The sequence below is a fragment of the Capra hircus genome, chromosome 7, assembly GCF_001704415.2.
Source record: "Capra hircus breed San Clemente chromosome 7, ASM170441v1, whole genome shotgun sequence".
Classification (NCBI taxonomy): Eukaryota; Metazoa; Chordata; class Mammalia; order Artiodactyla; family Bovidae; genus Capra; species Capra hircus.
The window spans coordinates 96,182,435-96,195,693 of NC_030814.1; the positions used below are offsets into that span (position 1 = coordinate 96,182,435).

Here is a 13,259-nt window from a genome sequence, read left to right on the forward strand (position 1 = left end):
GATTTCCGTACAAAAGCCACAGTACGAGCTTTCCGCAGTGTGTTTCACAGGCTGACAGAATGTTTATGACGCATCTTCAGCAGAAAGGCGGGATGCAAAGTTGAGTTTGGCAAGAGCTCACCCCCACATGAGGTCCAACTGTGGGAAAAGGTTGTTTTTGCAGATCAGACGTGGTTGATGGTGGGCGACAGCAAGACCTCCTCATTGAAATGAACAGAAATAAAGATGGGAAAGAATGTGCTGAAACAGGAGCGGTGGTTCCGTGTGGTTTGTGAAATCCTGGGCGGTTGCTATTAAGTGTTTAATAATTACGGGAAAGCGGCAATTCCTCACCTGTTACCGTCACCTGTTGCGAAGGGCAGACCCCCAGGAGAACCGCTTCCATACCCGCCCTGTGCTGCATGGGCGCCATCCTCTGATTTCTTTCCTCCAGGCATCGCTCCCAACCTTCCACCCCTTCCTTTACGGTCACAGCTGGGACCCCTTGGTGGGTCTGTCAACCTTCCAGGCATGCCCCACTGGGCCCCCGTGGGGGCTTGGGGCCCCCTGTGTGCCACCCTCTCTGGTACTTTTTAGAAAACCGTGTGGCTTCCTGGGTGCCACTTTGGGACAGTGAACTCACTGGACTTGGCCGTGGCCCAAGGTAAATGCCCAGGCAGGCCTGGCCGGCCAGCAGCTGAGCCCTCCTGGCTCTGGTTATCACACTGACATTGCTGTGACCTAAGGTGACCCAGCCCTGTGTGCACCACACTGTTGGTTTGCTGAGCTGCTGGCAGGCACCTGGAACGCCCCCCTGGTTTTCACCTGTGCTGCTGCTACAGGTGGGAACTGCCCCACACCCGCCATCTTTGCTGGATCTCTTGGTATTTCCTCTATAGTAATTTCTCCAAGACAGTTTTGTGTTAATTCATCTCTCTGTCTTTATTTACAAACAAAATCTGGGGCAACTTCCCTGCTGCCTGTCATCTGTGAATTTAAGCAAGGCTCCTATGGTCTCATCTCAGTCAAGGCCAAGGACAGAGCCCTTTGGCATTCTACTGGAGACCCTCCTTCTATGTAAGATCGGTCCACTGCCAAGCTTGAGTGTTTGTGGACACCCAGTAAATTTTTTAACATGTTTATTTATTTGGCCGTGCCGAGTCTTAGTTGCAGCATGCAGGATCTTCGTTGCAGCTTGTGGAATCTTTTTAGTTGCGGCATGTGGGCTCTTGTGGCATGTGAGATCTTAGTTCCGTGGCCAGGAATTGAACCCGGGTGGTCCCCTGCATTGGAAGTGCAGAGTTTTAGTCACAGGACCAGCAGGGAAGTCTGGCCCCAGTAAATTTTAAAGTTGCTCAAGCTGTGCTCATGGGTTCTTAATCCCCCTGTGAATTTACAAGGATGTCACAAGGGACTCAGCCAGCACCTAGCTTATACCCCAGGGGCCCGTATCCACTCTGTCTCCCCACTATGTGCAGAACCGCCCAGGGATTAGCAGGCCGTTTGCTGTAGTGACCATGAACACCTTCTCTCAGTCTGCTCTCCTCTAGGGCTGCAGAGCACAGCTCTCGGAGTTTGGTCTTGATTTGTTCCAAGAAACGGGAAACCCAAGATTCTCAGCCCATCATTTCCCGTGCTCACAGCCCAGAAGGCTTTTTTTTTTTTTTTTTTTTTTTTTTTTTTTGCCACAGATTAACATTGAGTTTGTAAGGTTAACTTCCTTCCTCTTTGCCAGTCAGGATGGCCTTGCCCTTCTGTCATCTCTGTCCTCCCCGGCTCCCCTAGAGGTGCTCCGCACAGGCTCAGCCAGCCGTCTCCATGTCCCACTCGAGCATCGTTCAGTCTAGAGGCTTCACCTGGTGCCGTCTGTGCCCCTGGGCTGCGCTGCGCCGGGCCCTGAGCAGCTGAGGCAGGTGCGCGTGCCTAGTCCCGCCTTGAGCCTTGGTGACCTTCGAAGTGTGTTTTTTCTGTTCCTCTCAGTCCAGGGGCCTCTCACCTGCACAGAGGGAAGACGGAAACCACAGTGAAGGAGTCTCATTTCTTCTCCATCGTGTGGTATTGGGCAGACGCACTCTGAGTCCCTTAATGGGATGTTAATAGTCATAAAATATACTAAAACCTTGTCACCTTAACCATCTTAAGGGCACAATTCAGTGGCTGTAAGTACTTTCACACCACAGTGCAACCATTCCCACCATTCATTTCCAGAACTCGTGTCTCGAAATACTGAAACTCCATCCCTATGAAACACTCACTCCCTGGCCCCTCCGCCCACCCCCAGCCCCACCGTCCACTTCCTGTTTCTGTGGCTGTGACTCCTCCAGGGACCACCTGTGAGTGGGATCCGACAGTGTGTCCTTCTGTGTCTGGTTTCTCTCACTGAGCATCATGTCCCCAGGGTTTATCCACAGTGTGGCAGGGCTCAGCCTCTCCTTCCTTTTTTTTTAAGACTAAAATAAAATCCCAGTGCTATGGATGGACCACATCTATTTATCCATTCCTCTACCCGTAGACACTTGGGTTGCTCCCACCTCAGCATCACTGTGAATAACGCCACTGCTGAACATAGGTATCCCTAAATAAATATTTTCAATTGTTTGTCTCCTCCCTCTGCCAAGAAGGGCCTGGCCCATTCTGGTCCTTTTTAAACGTGACTCGGAGTGCCCACACACATACCTTTTCAGAAATTATTCTTTTGTTTTTAACAAGGCTCAGTTCTTCCTGAATTTAACTTAAAAAAAAAATTAACTATTTGTTTGGGAATAGTCTTCAATTTATAAAAAAAAAAGTTACAAAGAGAGTACAGAGTTTCCATATATCTCCCACTCAGTTTCCCAACGCTCACATTCCTGCAGGAATTATTATTCTTTCTTTTTTTGTCTTTATTTGCATATTTACTGTAATGCCTTTATTTATATCTCTAGAAATATAAATATTTCTAATATTTACTTATTCATGGGTGTGCTGGGTCTTTGTTGCTGCACTCGAGCTTTCTCTAGTTGTGGCAAGCGGGGGTTACTCTCTAGTTGTGCGCAGAGGCTTCTCATTGTGGTGGCTTCTCTTTTTGTGGAGCACAGGCTTCAGTAGTTGCAGCTCGCACACTCCAGAGGGCAGGCTCGTTAACTGTGGCATCCAGACTTAGTTGCTCCAAGACACGTGGGATCTTCCCAGAGCAGGGATCGAATCCATGTCCCCTGCATTGGCAGATGGATTCCAGTCCGCTGCAGGGACGTCCGAGGTTGGCTCTTTTATCTCAGGACAGTGCCCGTGAGATCCACCCTGACTGGTGTGTGCTGCATTCTGTCCTGTGGGTAGACCGACGTTCATCCAACCTTTTCCTCAGTGAGGGGCCTCTGTGTTGTTTCTAGTTTGGGCCTCAGAGAAGCGGTGAACAGTGGTGCATAGGTTTTTGTCTGGACTGAAGTTTTGCATTCTCTAAGATAAATACCCAGGAGTGCAGTTGTTTTGTTTTCTTTACAAACCGCCCAATTGTCCTCCAGAGCGACTGCACTCTCTTACACTCTCACCAGCCATGTATGAGCAATCCAGTTTCTCCACATCCTCGCAAGCAATTAGCATCGTCACTGTTTTTTTATTTTAACCATCCTGGTAGTGAAGGTCCCTGGTGGTTTTAGTTTGCATTTCTCTGATGGTTGGTTGATGTTGAACATCATTCCATGTGCTTTTTTTACACCATCATTCAATATCTTCTTCCCTGAAATGCAGTCTTCATCTCTTCTGCTCATTTTTCTGAATGGGTTGTTTGTATTTTTACGATTGGATTTTGAGAGTCCGTTATATATTCTAGATGCTAGTCCTTCATCAGGCAGTTTGCAAATATTTCTTCCCACTTTGTAGCCTGTCTTTCCATCCTTTAAAGAGATCTTCCACAAGCAAACATTTTTAATTATGATGAAGACAGGTAAAAAAATTTTTTTTTCTTTTGTGGATCAGGCTGCTGGTGTCACAGCAAAGAATTTTTCACCATTTCAGCCCCAGTTCCTAAAGATTTTCTCCTATGTTAGCTCTGTATAGTTCTATGGTCCTAAATCTGTGGTCCATTTTGAGTTTTTGTTTGTGAAAAACGTGAAGTTTTTAGGTTGAAGTTCATGTTCATGCCCACAGACATGGCCATTTGTCCTTTCTATGTTTAACTTCCAGAATTATCCATAAAGAATATGGAATATTTTGTATGATTGTGATTTTTTTTTAATTTTTAAAATTTTTGTTTTTACTTTATTTTACTTTACAACATTGTATTGGTTTTGCCATACATTGACATGATTGTGTAACCCACATGTTCTGTACAATATTTATGCAAAATATAACCCACATGTCCTGTACAATATTTATGCAAAATATATATATATATGTATTTGCTACCATATTATCCTTTTGCTATACATGAGGGAGCTTTCAACATGGCTCTCTAAATCACTCAGTATTAAACATTAATTCTCAACTTGCAAATCTTCATTCCAGTACCAGTTAACTGTGGACGGTGGAGTTATGGGTTATTTCTACTTTTATACTGTTTTGTGATGCTTAAGTCTTCTGCACACACAGTCAAGAAAATACCACTTTTTTTTTTTTTTTATAGTGGTGTTTGCTGGTTTGACGTAATTGGGAGTAAGGGGGCTGTGTTTTTTGTTAATTGGGTAATTTCAGATCCACAAAGAATATTCTTTCTGGCTTACACTTCTAAACCACAGTATGCCTTTTTTTTTAGTTGTTTTCTTTGTCCTTTGAGGCAGGGGGTTAAGATTTGGGGTTTGGCTGTTGGTTTTGTTTTTTGGGGTTGTTTTTTTTTTGCCTCCTGTATTTTTTCTTTTTCTTTTTTATGCAACCTCGGTTGTATAACATACAGTGAAGCAAGGCAGAGAAATCAATGAGTTGTCTCAGCATCGATTCAGTCTGTTCTCAGGCAGCCGCCAAGCCTGGAGCTGTGAACTGAAAACTCCACTTGGCATCAGATTTTCTTAATTGTCTCTGGAACACTCTCCCTGCAGCCTGTGCTTGCTAGAACCCTCTAGAGACAGGCGGCACTCACAGCCTGGGAGAGAAGTTCTCGCAGACACAAAGAATGGAGGTGGTGGAGGAGGACCCAGGATCTCACCCACCTGGGAGAAATGGGGGAGCTGTTCTGAAGCCAAGCCTCCAAAACTACTGGGCGGCTGGAGAAGTCTGGTCCTGCCTCAAGGTGCCACCAGTCTGATCCACCTGCATGGCCTATAGCAGAAAACTCCAGGAACATGGTGCCCTGGCCCAGCTGCCTCCCAGAGATGTTTCCAGTTGGTTTCCCATAGAGTGACAGGAGGAGTCTGCCATTTAGAATAGTAAAAATTTTTTAAAGTGTAGTTGATTTGCAGTGTTGTGTTAGTTTCAGGTGTACTGCCAAATAATTCAGTAATACCAGGTGGATCAGTGATAGAGAATCCACCCGCCAGTGCAGGAGACTTGGGTTCCATCTCCGGGTCGGAAAGATCCCCTGGAGAAGGAAATGGCCACCCACTCCAGTATGCTTGCCTGGGAAATCCCATGGACAGAGAAGCCTGGTGGGCTACAGTCATGTCATGGGGTTGCAAAAGAGTCGGACATGACTTAGCAACCAAACAACAATACATGTATATCTTATTCTTTCTCAGAGATCGTTTCCATTATTGGTTATTATAAGATATTGACTATAGGTCCCCATGATATACAGCAGGGGGGTATATTGTTGTTGGTATAACAACAGGGGGTATATCCTTGTTGGTTAGAATTTAAAATTCTTATTTGGAAGGCAGTGTTTCTGGAAGCCAGTATGGGTCTAGATTATATAAGGACAGTTTAAGTCCAATTAAGATGGTCACTTGATGGATTTCCTTGAAAAATTACTTTCAGCAGGTCTGTAACTATTAAGTCATATTCATAGACTTTCCTTGTGGGTCCTTATGATTCCCCCATGGGCTGATGGGGTCCTGCTGGTGTATCGGGGGATTTATAGACGGCAGCTCACTTGGGAGCCTAAGTGCGATAGAAATTAGCCCCTGTTCACCTGAACTGCACAGCATGGGGTCTGTCATCCAAGTAACATCTCAAGATGGGATCACTACAGCTCTCACACCAGCTTCGTCACCTGATTTGCTCGGAGACCACTCTCTAAGAAACCAAGACAAAACAGGGGGTTTTGTTGTGGTGGTTTTAGCAGCGAGGACATTTTAAAAAGTGATTGTGTTATTTGCTTTTATTCATTGAAGAACATTAGGAGGGATATGATTCATAACCCAGGGTGTGTGGGTGCTAAGTCGCTTCTGCAACCCCATGGACTGTGTAGCTGTCCAGGCAAGAATACTGGAGTGGATTGCCATGCCCTCCTCCAAGGGAACTTCCCGACCCAGGGATCGAACCCTTGTCTGTTGTGTCTTCTGCATTTGCAGGCAGAATCTTTACCGTCTGAGCCACCAGGCTTAGGATATATACCTGTATTATATGACCAGTCTGTCTGAGGCTCTCCCTCCCGGAAGCCCAACCCAGGGTAGCATCTTTTTTCATTATTATTATTAATTTTCTTTGGAGTGTAGTTGCTTTACGATGTTGTGTCAGTTTCTGCTGTACCGCACAGTGACTCAGCCGTATGTTTGCATATATCCCCTCTTCTTTGGATTTCCTCCCCATTTAGTAACCACAGAGCATTGCGTAGAGGCCCCTGTGCTATATATAGTAGGTTCTCCTCAGTTAGCGATTTTATACCTGCTGTCAGTAGTGTATATATGTTAATCCAGGGCTCCCAGTTCATCCCACCTCACCCCTTTCCCCTTTGATGTGCATCCATTTGTTCTCTATGTCTGTGTCTATTTCTGCTTTGCAAATAAGATCGTCTACACTATTTTTCTAGATTCCAGGTTTGAAGAAAAAAAAAAATTCCTGAGAACGGACTGCTGTCTGTTTGTGGCTGAGAACAGGGCGTGTTTTTTCCTCCGGGCCGAGAACATTTTCCATTTTCACCGTTCACTTCTCTTTGTTGTCCCTCCCTCTCCTCTGGGTCCCCTCCGTGGTGGATGCGTCGCCGCAGTGGGCCAGGAGCACGCCAGTCGATGGCACCTCTCAGCGGCGGGCAGAGGGTGCTAATTAAGCCCCCTGGGTGGCTCCTGTGGCAGTGCAGACAGCACCGCCCAGATCCCAGCGCCCAGCCACTGCTCACCTGCCCCACTGTAGCTGTGCTGGTGCAGAACACGATGGCAGGATAAATACAGATTCCTGGTGGTCTCAGAGTCAGGGACAGCAAGATTCACTCACAGTGGGTGTCAAGCCTACAGATCCCTCGGCTCCCTCTCCTCCTGCAGAAAGATGACCCTTCCTCTCAGTTTGCCTGTTAACCAAGATGCAATGCACATATCATACAATCCACCAATTTCAGTGTGCAGTGCAGTGGCTTTTAATGTTCTCAGAGTCACCACAATCAATTTTATTGATTTAAAAAATGTTTTAATTAAAAACTGTTTCTTTGGCTGCACCACGTGGCTTTCAGGATCTTAGTTCCCCAACCAGAGATCGAACCCCAGGCCCACAACAGTGAAAGCGCCAGTTCCTAACCACTGGACCATCAGGGAATTTCCCCCTTCTCATTTTTTTTTTTTCGTGCAGTCAAGTTTAGAACCCCCAGAAGAAACCCATACCCAGGAGCTGTCACCCTCTAATCTCCCCCAGTCCTGTTGTGCTTAGGCACTCAGTCATGTCCAACTCTTTTTAATCCTGTGGACTTTAGCCCACCAGGCTCCTCTGTCTGTGGGATTTTCCAGGCAAGAATACTGGAGTGGGTTGCCATGCCCTCCTCCAGGGGATCTTCCCAACTCAGGGATTGAACCCAGGTCTCCCACATTGCAGCCGGATTCTTTAGCGTCTGAGCCACCAGGGAAGCCCCCAGCCCTAGGCACCTGTTAATCTGCTTTCTACCTTTGTGGATGAACTTATCCTGCATGTTTCCTTAACTTATCCTAGAGGTGGGATCCTGCACTGAGAGATCTTGTGTGCCTGACCTCTTTCACTCAGCAGGGTTCTTCCCAGGTCCATCAACATAGGAGCATGTTTCCACCTCTTGTTCCTTCTTCGGCTGAGTACCTCGTACTCCGCTGTATGGACAGACGACATTATTCTCGGATTCCATGTTTGCAGATTCACCAGCCGGCTAAAATGTATCTGTAACCCTCGAATCAGTACTTGAGCGGTGTTCACAGTCACGTGCAGAGATAGTTGAGGTGAAAAATGTGAGTCACTTAGGAGTTCCCTGGTGGTCTGGTGACTAAGGCTCCAGCCTAACCATTTCGAAGAGTACAATCCAGCGGCATTAAGTACATTCACAGTGTCAGGCAATCATCACCACCATCCATCTCCAAAGCTCTCTTCATTTTCCCCAGTTGAAACTCTGTCCAATTGAGCAAAACTCCTCATTCCCCTCCCCCACCCCGGGAGCCCATCCAACCCCATCCTGCATTCTGTCTCTGGGAGGCTGACTCCTCTTGGGACCTCCTAGAAGAGGAATCCGACCATCTTTGTCCTCTCATTTCTGACTTACTTCACTGAGCATCGTGTCCTCACATTTTGTCCACGTTGCAGCAAGTGTTGGAATTTCATTCCTTTTTCTAGCTGAGTAAAATCCTGTGAAACAGTGATTTCTCAGTGTCTATTTTGTGAGAGACCCTTCCTCCCTCCTACCAAGGAGACAGACAGAAATGAGAGTAAATGAGTAAATCATGGCATACGTTTACGGGGCCAACTCAGCATTGTTACCTGGAATTTTGTCCCTTCTCCCCTTCTGAGAGTCCAGGGGTACCTGGCATCCCTAAGCAAGACCCTAAGATGCAGGAACCTCAAAGTGTCTTCCCAACAGCCCAAGGAGGCTCTGATTCCACTTACTGTAGATTTAGTGTTATCCATCATTTTCTAAAAATTCTCTGGAAGCGGTGATTCTTCAAGGGTGTTGCTGGTTACCTTTTCTTTTGTGGGCTGTTCAATTACAGCAGAATCCATCCGACTTCAGGCAGGACCTTGGGTCACAGGAACAGCCTACCAGCCACACCAGGACACTGGACAGAGGCTTTGTCTCTGCATTCATCCCCTGTTTGTATGTCCAGATAGATCATAATTGCCGAGGTGGAGTTCACTGGGTGTGGAAATGCCGGGAAGCACTTGCCAGGGACTGTGGAGGCCTCAGTTTACGATTTTCACCTTTGCCAGACAGGTGTTGGTATGTGAGCGACAGCTTGGTCACCTGTGTCTGCCACGATAACAGGCACCGTCAGCCATTTACCGTCTCCACGTCAGGACGTCTGAGATCACCAAGCACATGGCACCACCCAGTCTCTGTGCTGCTCAGAACCAGAATCCCAGCTACTTTCCTCGAGTGACATAGAGAAACTGGGGGATGGGGAGGGGGTGCACTGGGGACCCAGGAGCCAGACCTGGAATGCCAGTGGTCAGATTTCTTTTAAAGGCTGCTGTTTGTCTTAGAGCAAAGCTTTTAAATGTGGCTTTCACCCTAAGAATAAATAAATTAGCCAAGCAGCCCATCCCAGGTAGGCCTGACTTACATGGTGGATTTGTCAAAAAAGAGGCAGCAGAAAATCAGCCTAATTAATGACAGCCTGGCTTTCTAAGAGCTGCATCTTTCCATCCGTGGGGGAGAGATCAGTGGGTACCGTGCATCCAAATGTTCAACACTTTTTTTTTCCCTGTCCATATTTTTATTTTTGGCTGTGCTGGGTCTTTGCTGCTGCTCAGGCTTTTATCTCGTTGCAGTGAGGGGGGCTGCTCTCCAGTCTCGGTGCTCCAGCTTCTCACTGTGGTGGCTTCTCTTGTCCCGGAGCACAGGCTCTAGGCACACACACTTCGGTAGCTGCAGCACATGGGCTCAGTAGCTGTGGCTTGCAGGCCCTAGAGCAGTGGCTCAGCAGTTGTGTTGCACAGGGTTAGTTGCCCCATTGCATGTGGGATCTTTCCGGACCAGGGATCGAACCCCTGTCCCCTGCATTGGCAGGTGGATTCTTAACCCCCGGACCACCAGAGAAGTCCTTTAATACATATTTTTAAATTAAAGAAGGCAAAAATTACATTTGTACTTTTTAAACATTAATTCTAGCATCACATTCTTTTTTAATAATTTGAAATTATTTTAATTCCAAATTTCTCTTGGTCTCTTGTGTTCAACATCCTTTCCACTCGACATCCAGTCTGCTGCTAGATTTCTGGTTTTGTTGTTGTTGTTGTTTTGTTTTTTATTATGTGTATGTATGTATTGTGTTTAGGGGGTGTGTGTCCAAAATCCGGTATAATCATGACTTCAAGCATAGTTTTAATAGATCAGGACTTACCCATAGATTGTGACATTAAAGTAACATACAAGGCACTACTAGTAACAAGTGTGAAAAAATTATAGGTCTGAATCCGGTCGTCTTGTGAGTTTATCATGGGCTTTCATTTATCAAATATAACTGGCATTGGACATTGGACTTCTTAATTGTCAGTGTCCTTATTTATCAAGATGAAGATAAGTTTGCCTACTTTCACACTTACTGAGAGGACTGAATGAATCCACATATGAGTAGAACACGTTCAAGTTTATGATCTGTGGCAGGGTTGGGGGGATACGCTGCTATCCACAGTAATATCCCAGCTCTGAAATTAACAAGCTGATGAGCACAGACAGCCCTGCTGGGCCCCTGGCGTGTGTTCGGTTGGTTTCCGATCACCTTCTACTATAGGATCAGAGTCTCAGATTCTGTTAGCAATTACGAGCATCAGAGACCCCGTGGTCTCCACGTCTCAGAATCACCCTGACAGCTGGTCTCAGATTAATTACAGTCGCGTGTGTGATGTCGGTACAAGCTCCCTAGTCCGTGATGCTAAGATTCTCTGTGGCGGATATAAGCTGGTCCTTACTACCTGCCCCCTCTCCCCACCAAGACAGAAAGGGTCTGGAGTGGGGGAGTTGCCATTTTGTTGGTGTTTTACCCAAGGAGAAAATCGTGTGAGATTTCCACACTGAACGGTCACAGTGGGGACACACTTCCTGCCCTCCAGACCCACGGCTTCAGCCAATACAGTAAGAGAACCAGCTTGCCATTTCTAGAAGGATCCCCCCCTCCTCCTCCAGGGTATAAAAACAGCACAGAGCAGCCGGGTCTCAGCGCCCAGAGCGTGACCATGGGGAACGGGCATTCCAAGAGCGGTGACAGGGAGGGCGCACCCCGCAGCCGCCCTGAGCTCTCCTTCTACGGCTCTCTCCCCAGGAAGTGGAGCGAGAGCATCTTCCTGGACAACGAGCTGCTGACCTCCAAGATCCTGTCAGCGCTGCGGCCCCAGTCGGAGCAGGGCCTCCCGACGGGCCACCTGCGCTACCCCGCCCACTTCCTCAGCACCCACTCTGTCTTTGCCTCCGTCGCAGCATCCCTGAAGGAGCACCCGAGGGCCACCCTCCTGTCCGATGGCAGCCCGCGCCCGACCAGGAATGTCGGCATGACGGTCTCGCAGAAGGGGGGTCCACAGCCAGCACCCAGCCCAGCGGGAACCGGGACGAGACTTGGGTGAGTGGGGTACCCCCTTTGCCACCAGGGGCTGGTGAAAGGAGGGAGCGGGTAGGTGGGGAGGCTTCCTCAGGGACCCCTCAGACAGCCTCTCTAGAAGGAGACCCTCTGCAGGACCACACCACCAAAAGGCAAGATTCCCATTAACACCTGCCTGGGAGATTCACTCCTCTTCTTTTTCAAAACCGGTGTGTTCTACACTGTTATGTTTTAAACGGATAACCAACAAAGACCTACACTATAGCGCAGGGAACTCTGCTCCGTGTTATGCGGCAGCCTGGATAGGAGAGGGGTCTGGGGTAGAATGGAGACATGTATATGTATGACTGAGTCCCTTCACTGTTCACCTGAAACTATCACAACGTTGTTAATCGGCTATACCCCAATACAAAATAAAAAGTTCAAAAGGGAAGGGGGAGAAAAGGTGTGTCCTGGGGTCCCCAGCCATTTGGAGCCAGTTTGCTTCCTGCTCTTGAAGGACCCTTGGACAGGGCTCCTTTCTGTCCTGCAGACCAGGCAGGAAGTCTGCTGAGGTCGCTGCGGAGTCTGTATCCTATTATTTATGCTTTAGACTGGTTTTCCTAGGGCTTCGAGGTGGTTCTCGAAGTGTTGCGTTCAGCAGCATTCAAGTAGAAAACCTCATGTTAAAAAAAATGTCGCTGCATGAGTCGGTGGGACAAGAAGCTGATCTTCTTTTCCCCTAGAAAGGATTCTCCCTCTAGTCTGGACTGGGAATGAAGCTGTGTCCACCCTGCTCTGGCTGGAAAGAATTCTGGGGATCCAGAGGGCACCAGTGGCTAGGAAAGGAAGCATTTAATTAATACACCTGTAGAGTGTACTTGAGTGGCTTCCCTGATGCTCAGATGGTAGAGAATCTGCCTGTAATGCAGGAGACTGGGGTTTGATCCCTGGTTCGGGAAGATCCCCTGGAGAAGGAAATGGCCACCCACTCCAGTATTCTTGCCTGGAGAATCCCATGGACAGAGGAGCCTGGTGGCTACAGTCCAGGGGGTCGCAAAGAGTCAGACACGGCTAAGTGACTAACACTTTCACTCACTTTTTCATAGAATGTACTTGAACATTAAATTAGTTTTGGTGGCGGATACAGAGAACAAACTAATGGTTGCCAGTGGGGAGAGGCAAGATAAGGGCAAGGAATTAAGAGGCACAAACTACTACATACAAAATAGATAAGCTACAGGGATGTATTGTACAGCACAGGAGATATAGCCAATATTTCATAATAACTGTAAATGGAATATAACCTTTAAAAGTTGAGTCAAAAAAATTGTGATTCACTGTGTTGTACACCCATAACGTACATAATATTGTACATCAACCATACCCCCTCCCCCTCAAAAAACAGTTAGTTTGATGGAAGAGCTCGTCATGTCACATTCACAGGTAGTCTCCTAATTTTAAAAAATGATCTGTGACAAGGACTTCCCTGGCGGTCCAGTGGTTAAGACTGGGTGCTTCCATGGCAGGGAGTACAGGTTCAGTCCTGCTCAGGGAACTAAGATCCCACAAACCATGCAGCACAGCCAGAAAAAGGAAGAAAAATAAAGATTTATGACAGAGTTAAGCCTTATATTGACATCCAGAAAGTTCTCAAATAGTATCTAATCAAATCAAGTAACAACCTGGTTTGCTCTTATAGACTGTATGTGTGTGTGTGTGTGTGTGTGTGTGTGTGTGTGTGCGTGCACGCGCACAGTT

At 47.2% G+C, this 13,259-nt stretch overlaps 2 protein-coding genes across 3 annotated transcripts in view; both read left to right on the plus strand.

Moving 5' to 3' along the window:
- LOC108636441 overlaps positions 1-11,410 on the plus strand; it is a 49,268-nt gene extending 37,858 nt beyond the window's left edge. Inside the window, exons 10-11 of the mRNA XM_018051676.1 lie at positions 11,111-11,358; positions 11,402-11,410. Of these exons, the coding sequence (XP_017907165.1) occupies positions 11,111-11,358; positions 11,402-11,410 (257 nt within the window). The remainder of the gene's footprint in view (positions 1-11,110; positions 11,359-11,401) is intronic.
- Positions 1-13,259, plus strand: part of LOC102170412 (rho guanine nucleotide exchange factor 18) — a 54,630-nt gene that overhangs the window by 21,430 nt on the left and 19,941 nt on the right. Inside the window, exon 2 of one of the 2 annotated variants that reach the window (XM_018051138.1) lies at positions 11,402-11,540. In XM_018051138.1, the coding sequence (XP_017906627.1) occupies positions 11,473-11,540 (68 nt within the window). In that variant the 5' untranslated portion in view covers positions 11,402-11,472. Of the gene's footprint in view, positions 1-11,249; positions 11,541-13,259 lie in introns of those variants that run through there. The other variant, XM_018051139.1, reaches the window with a different exon arrangement.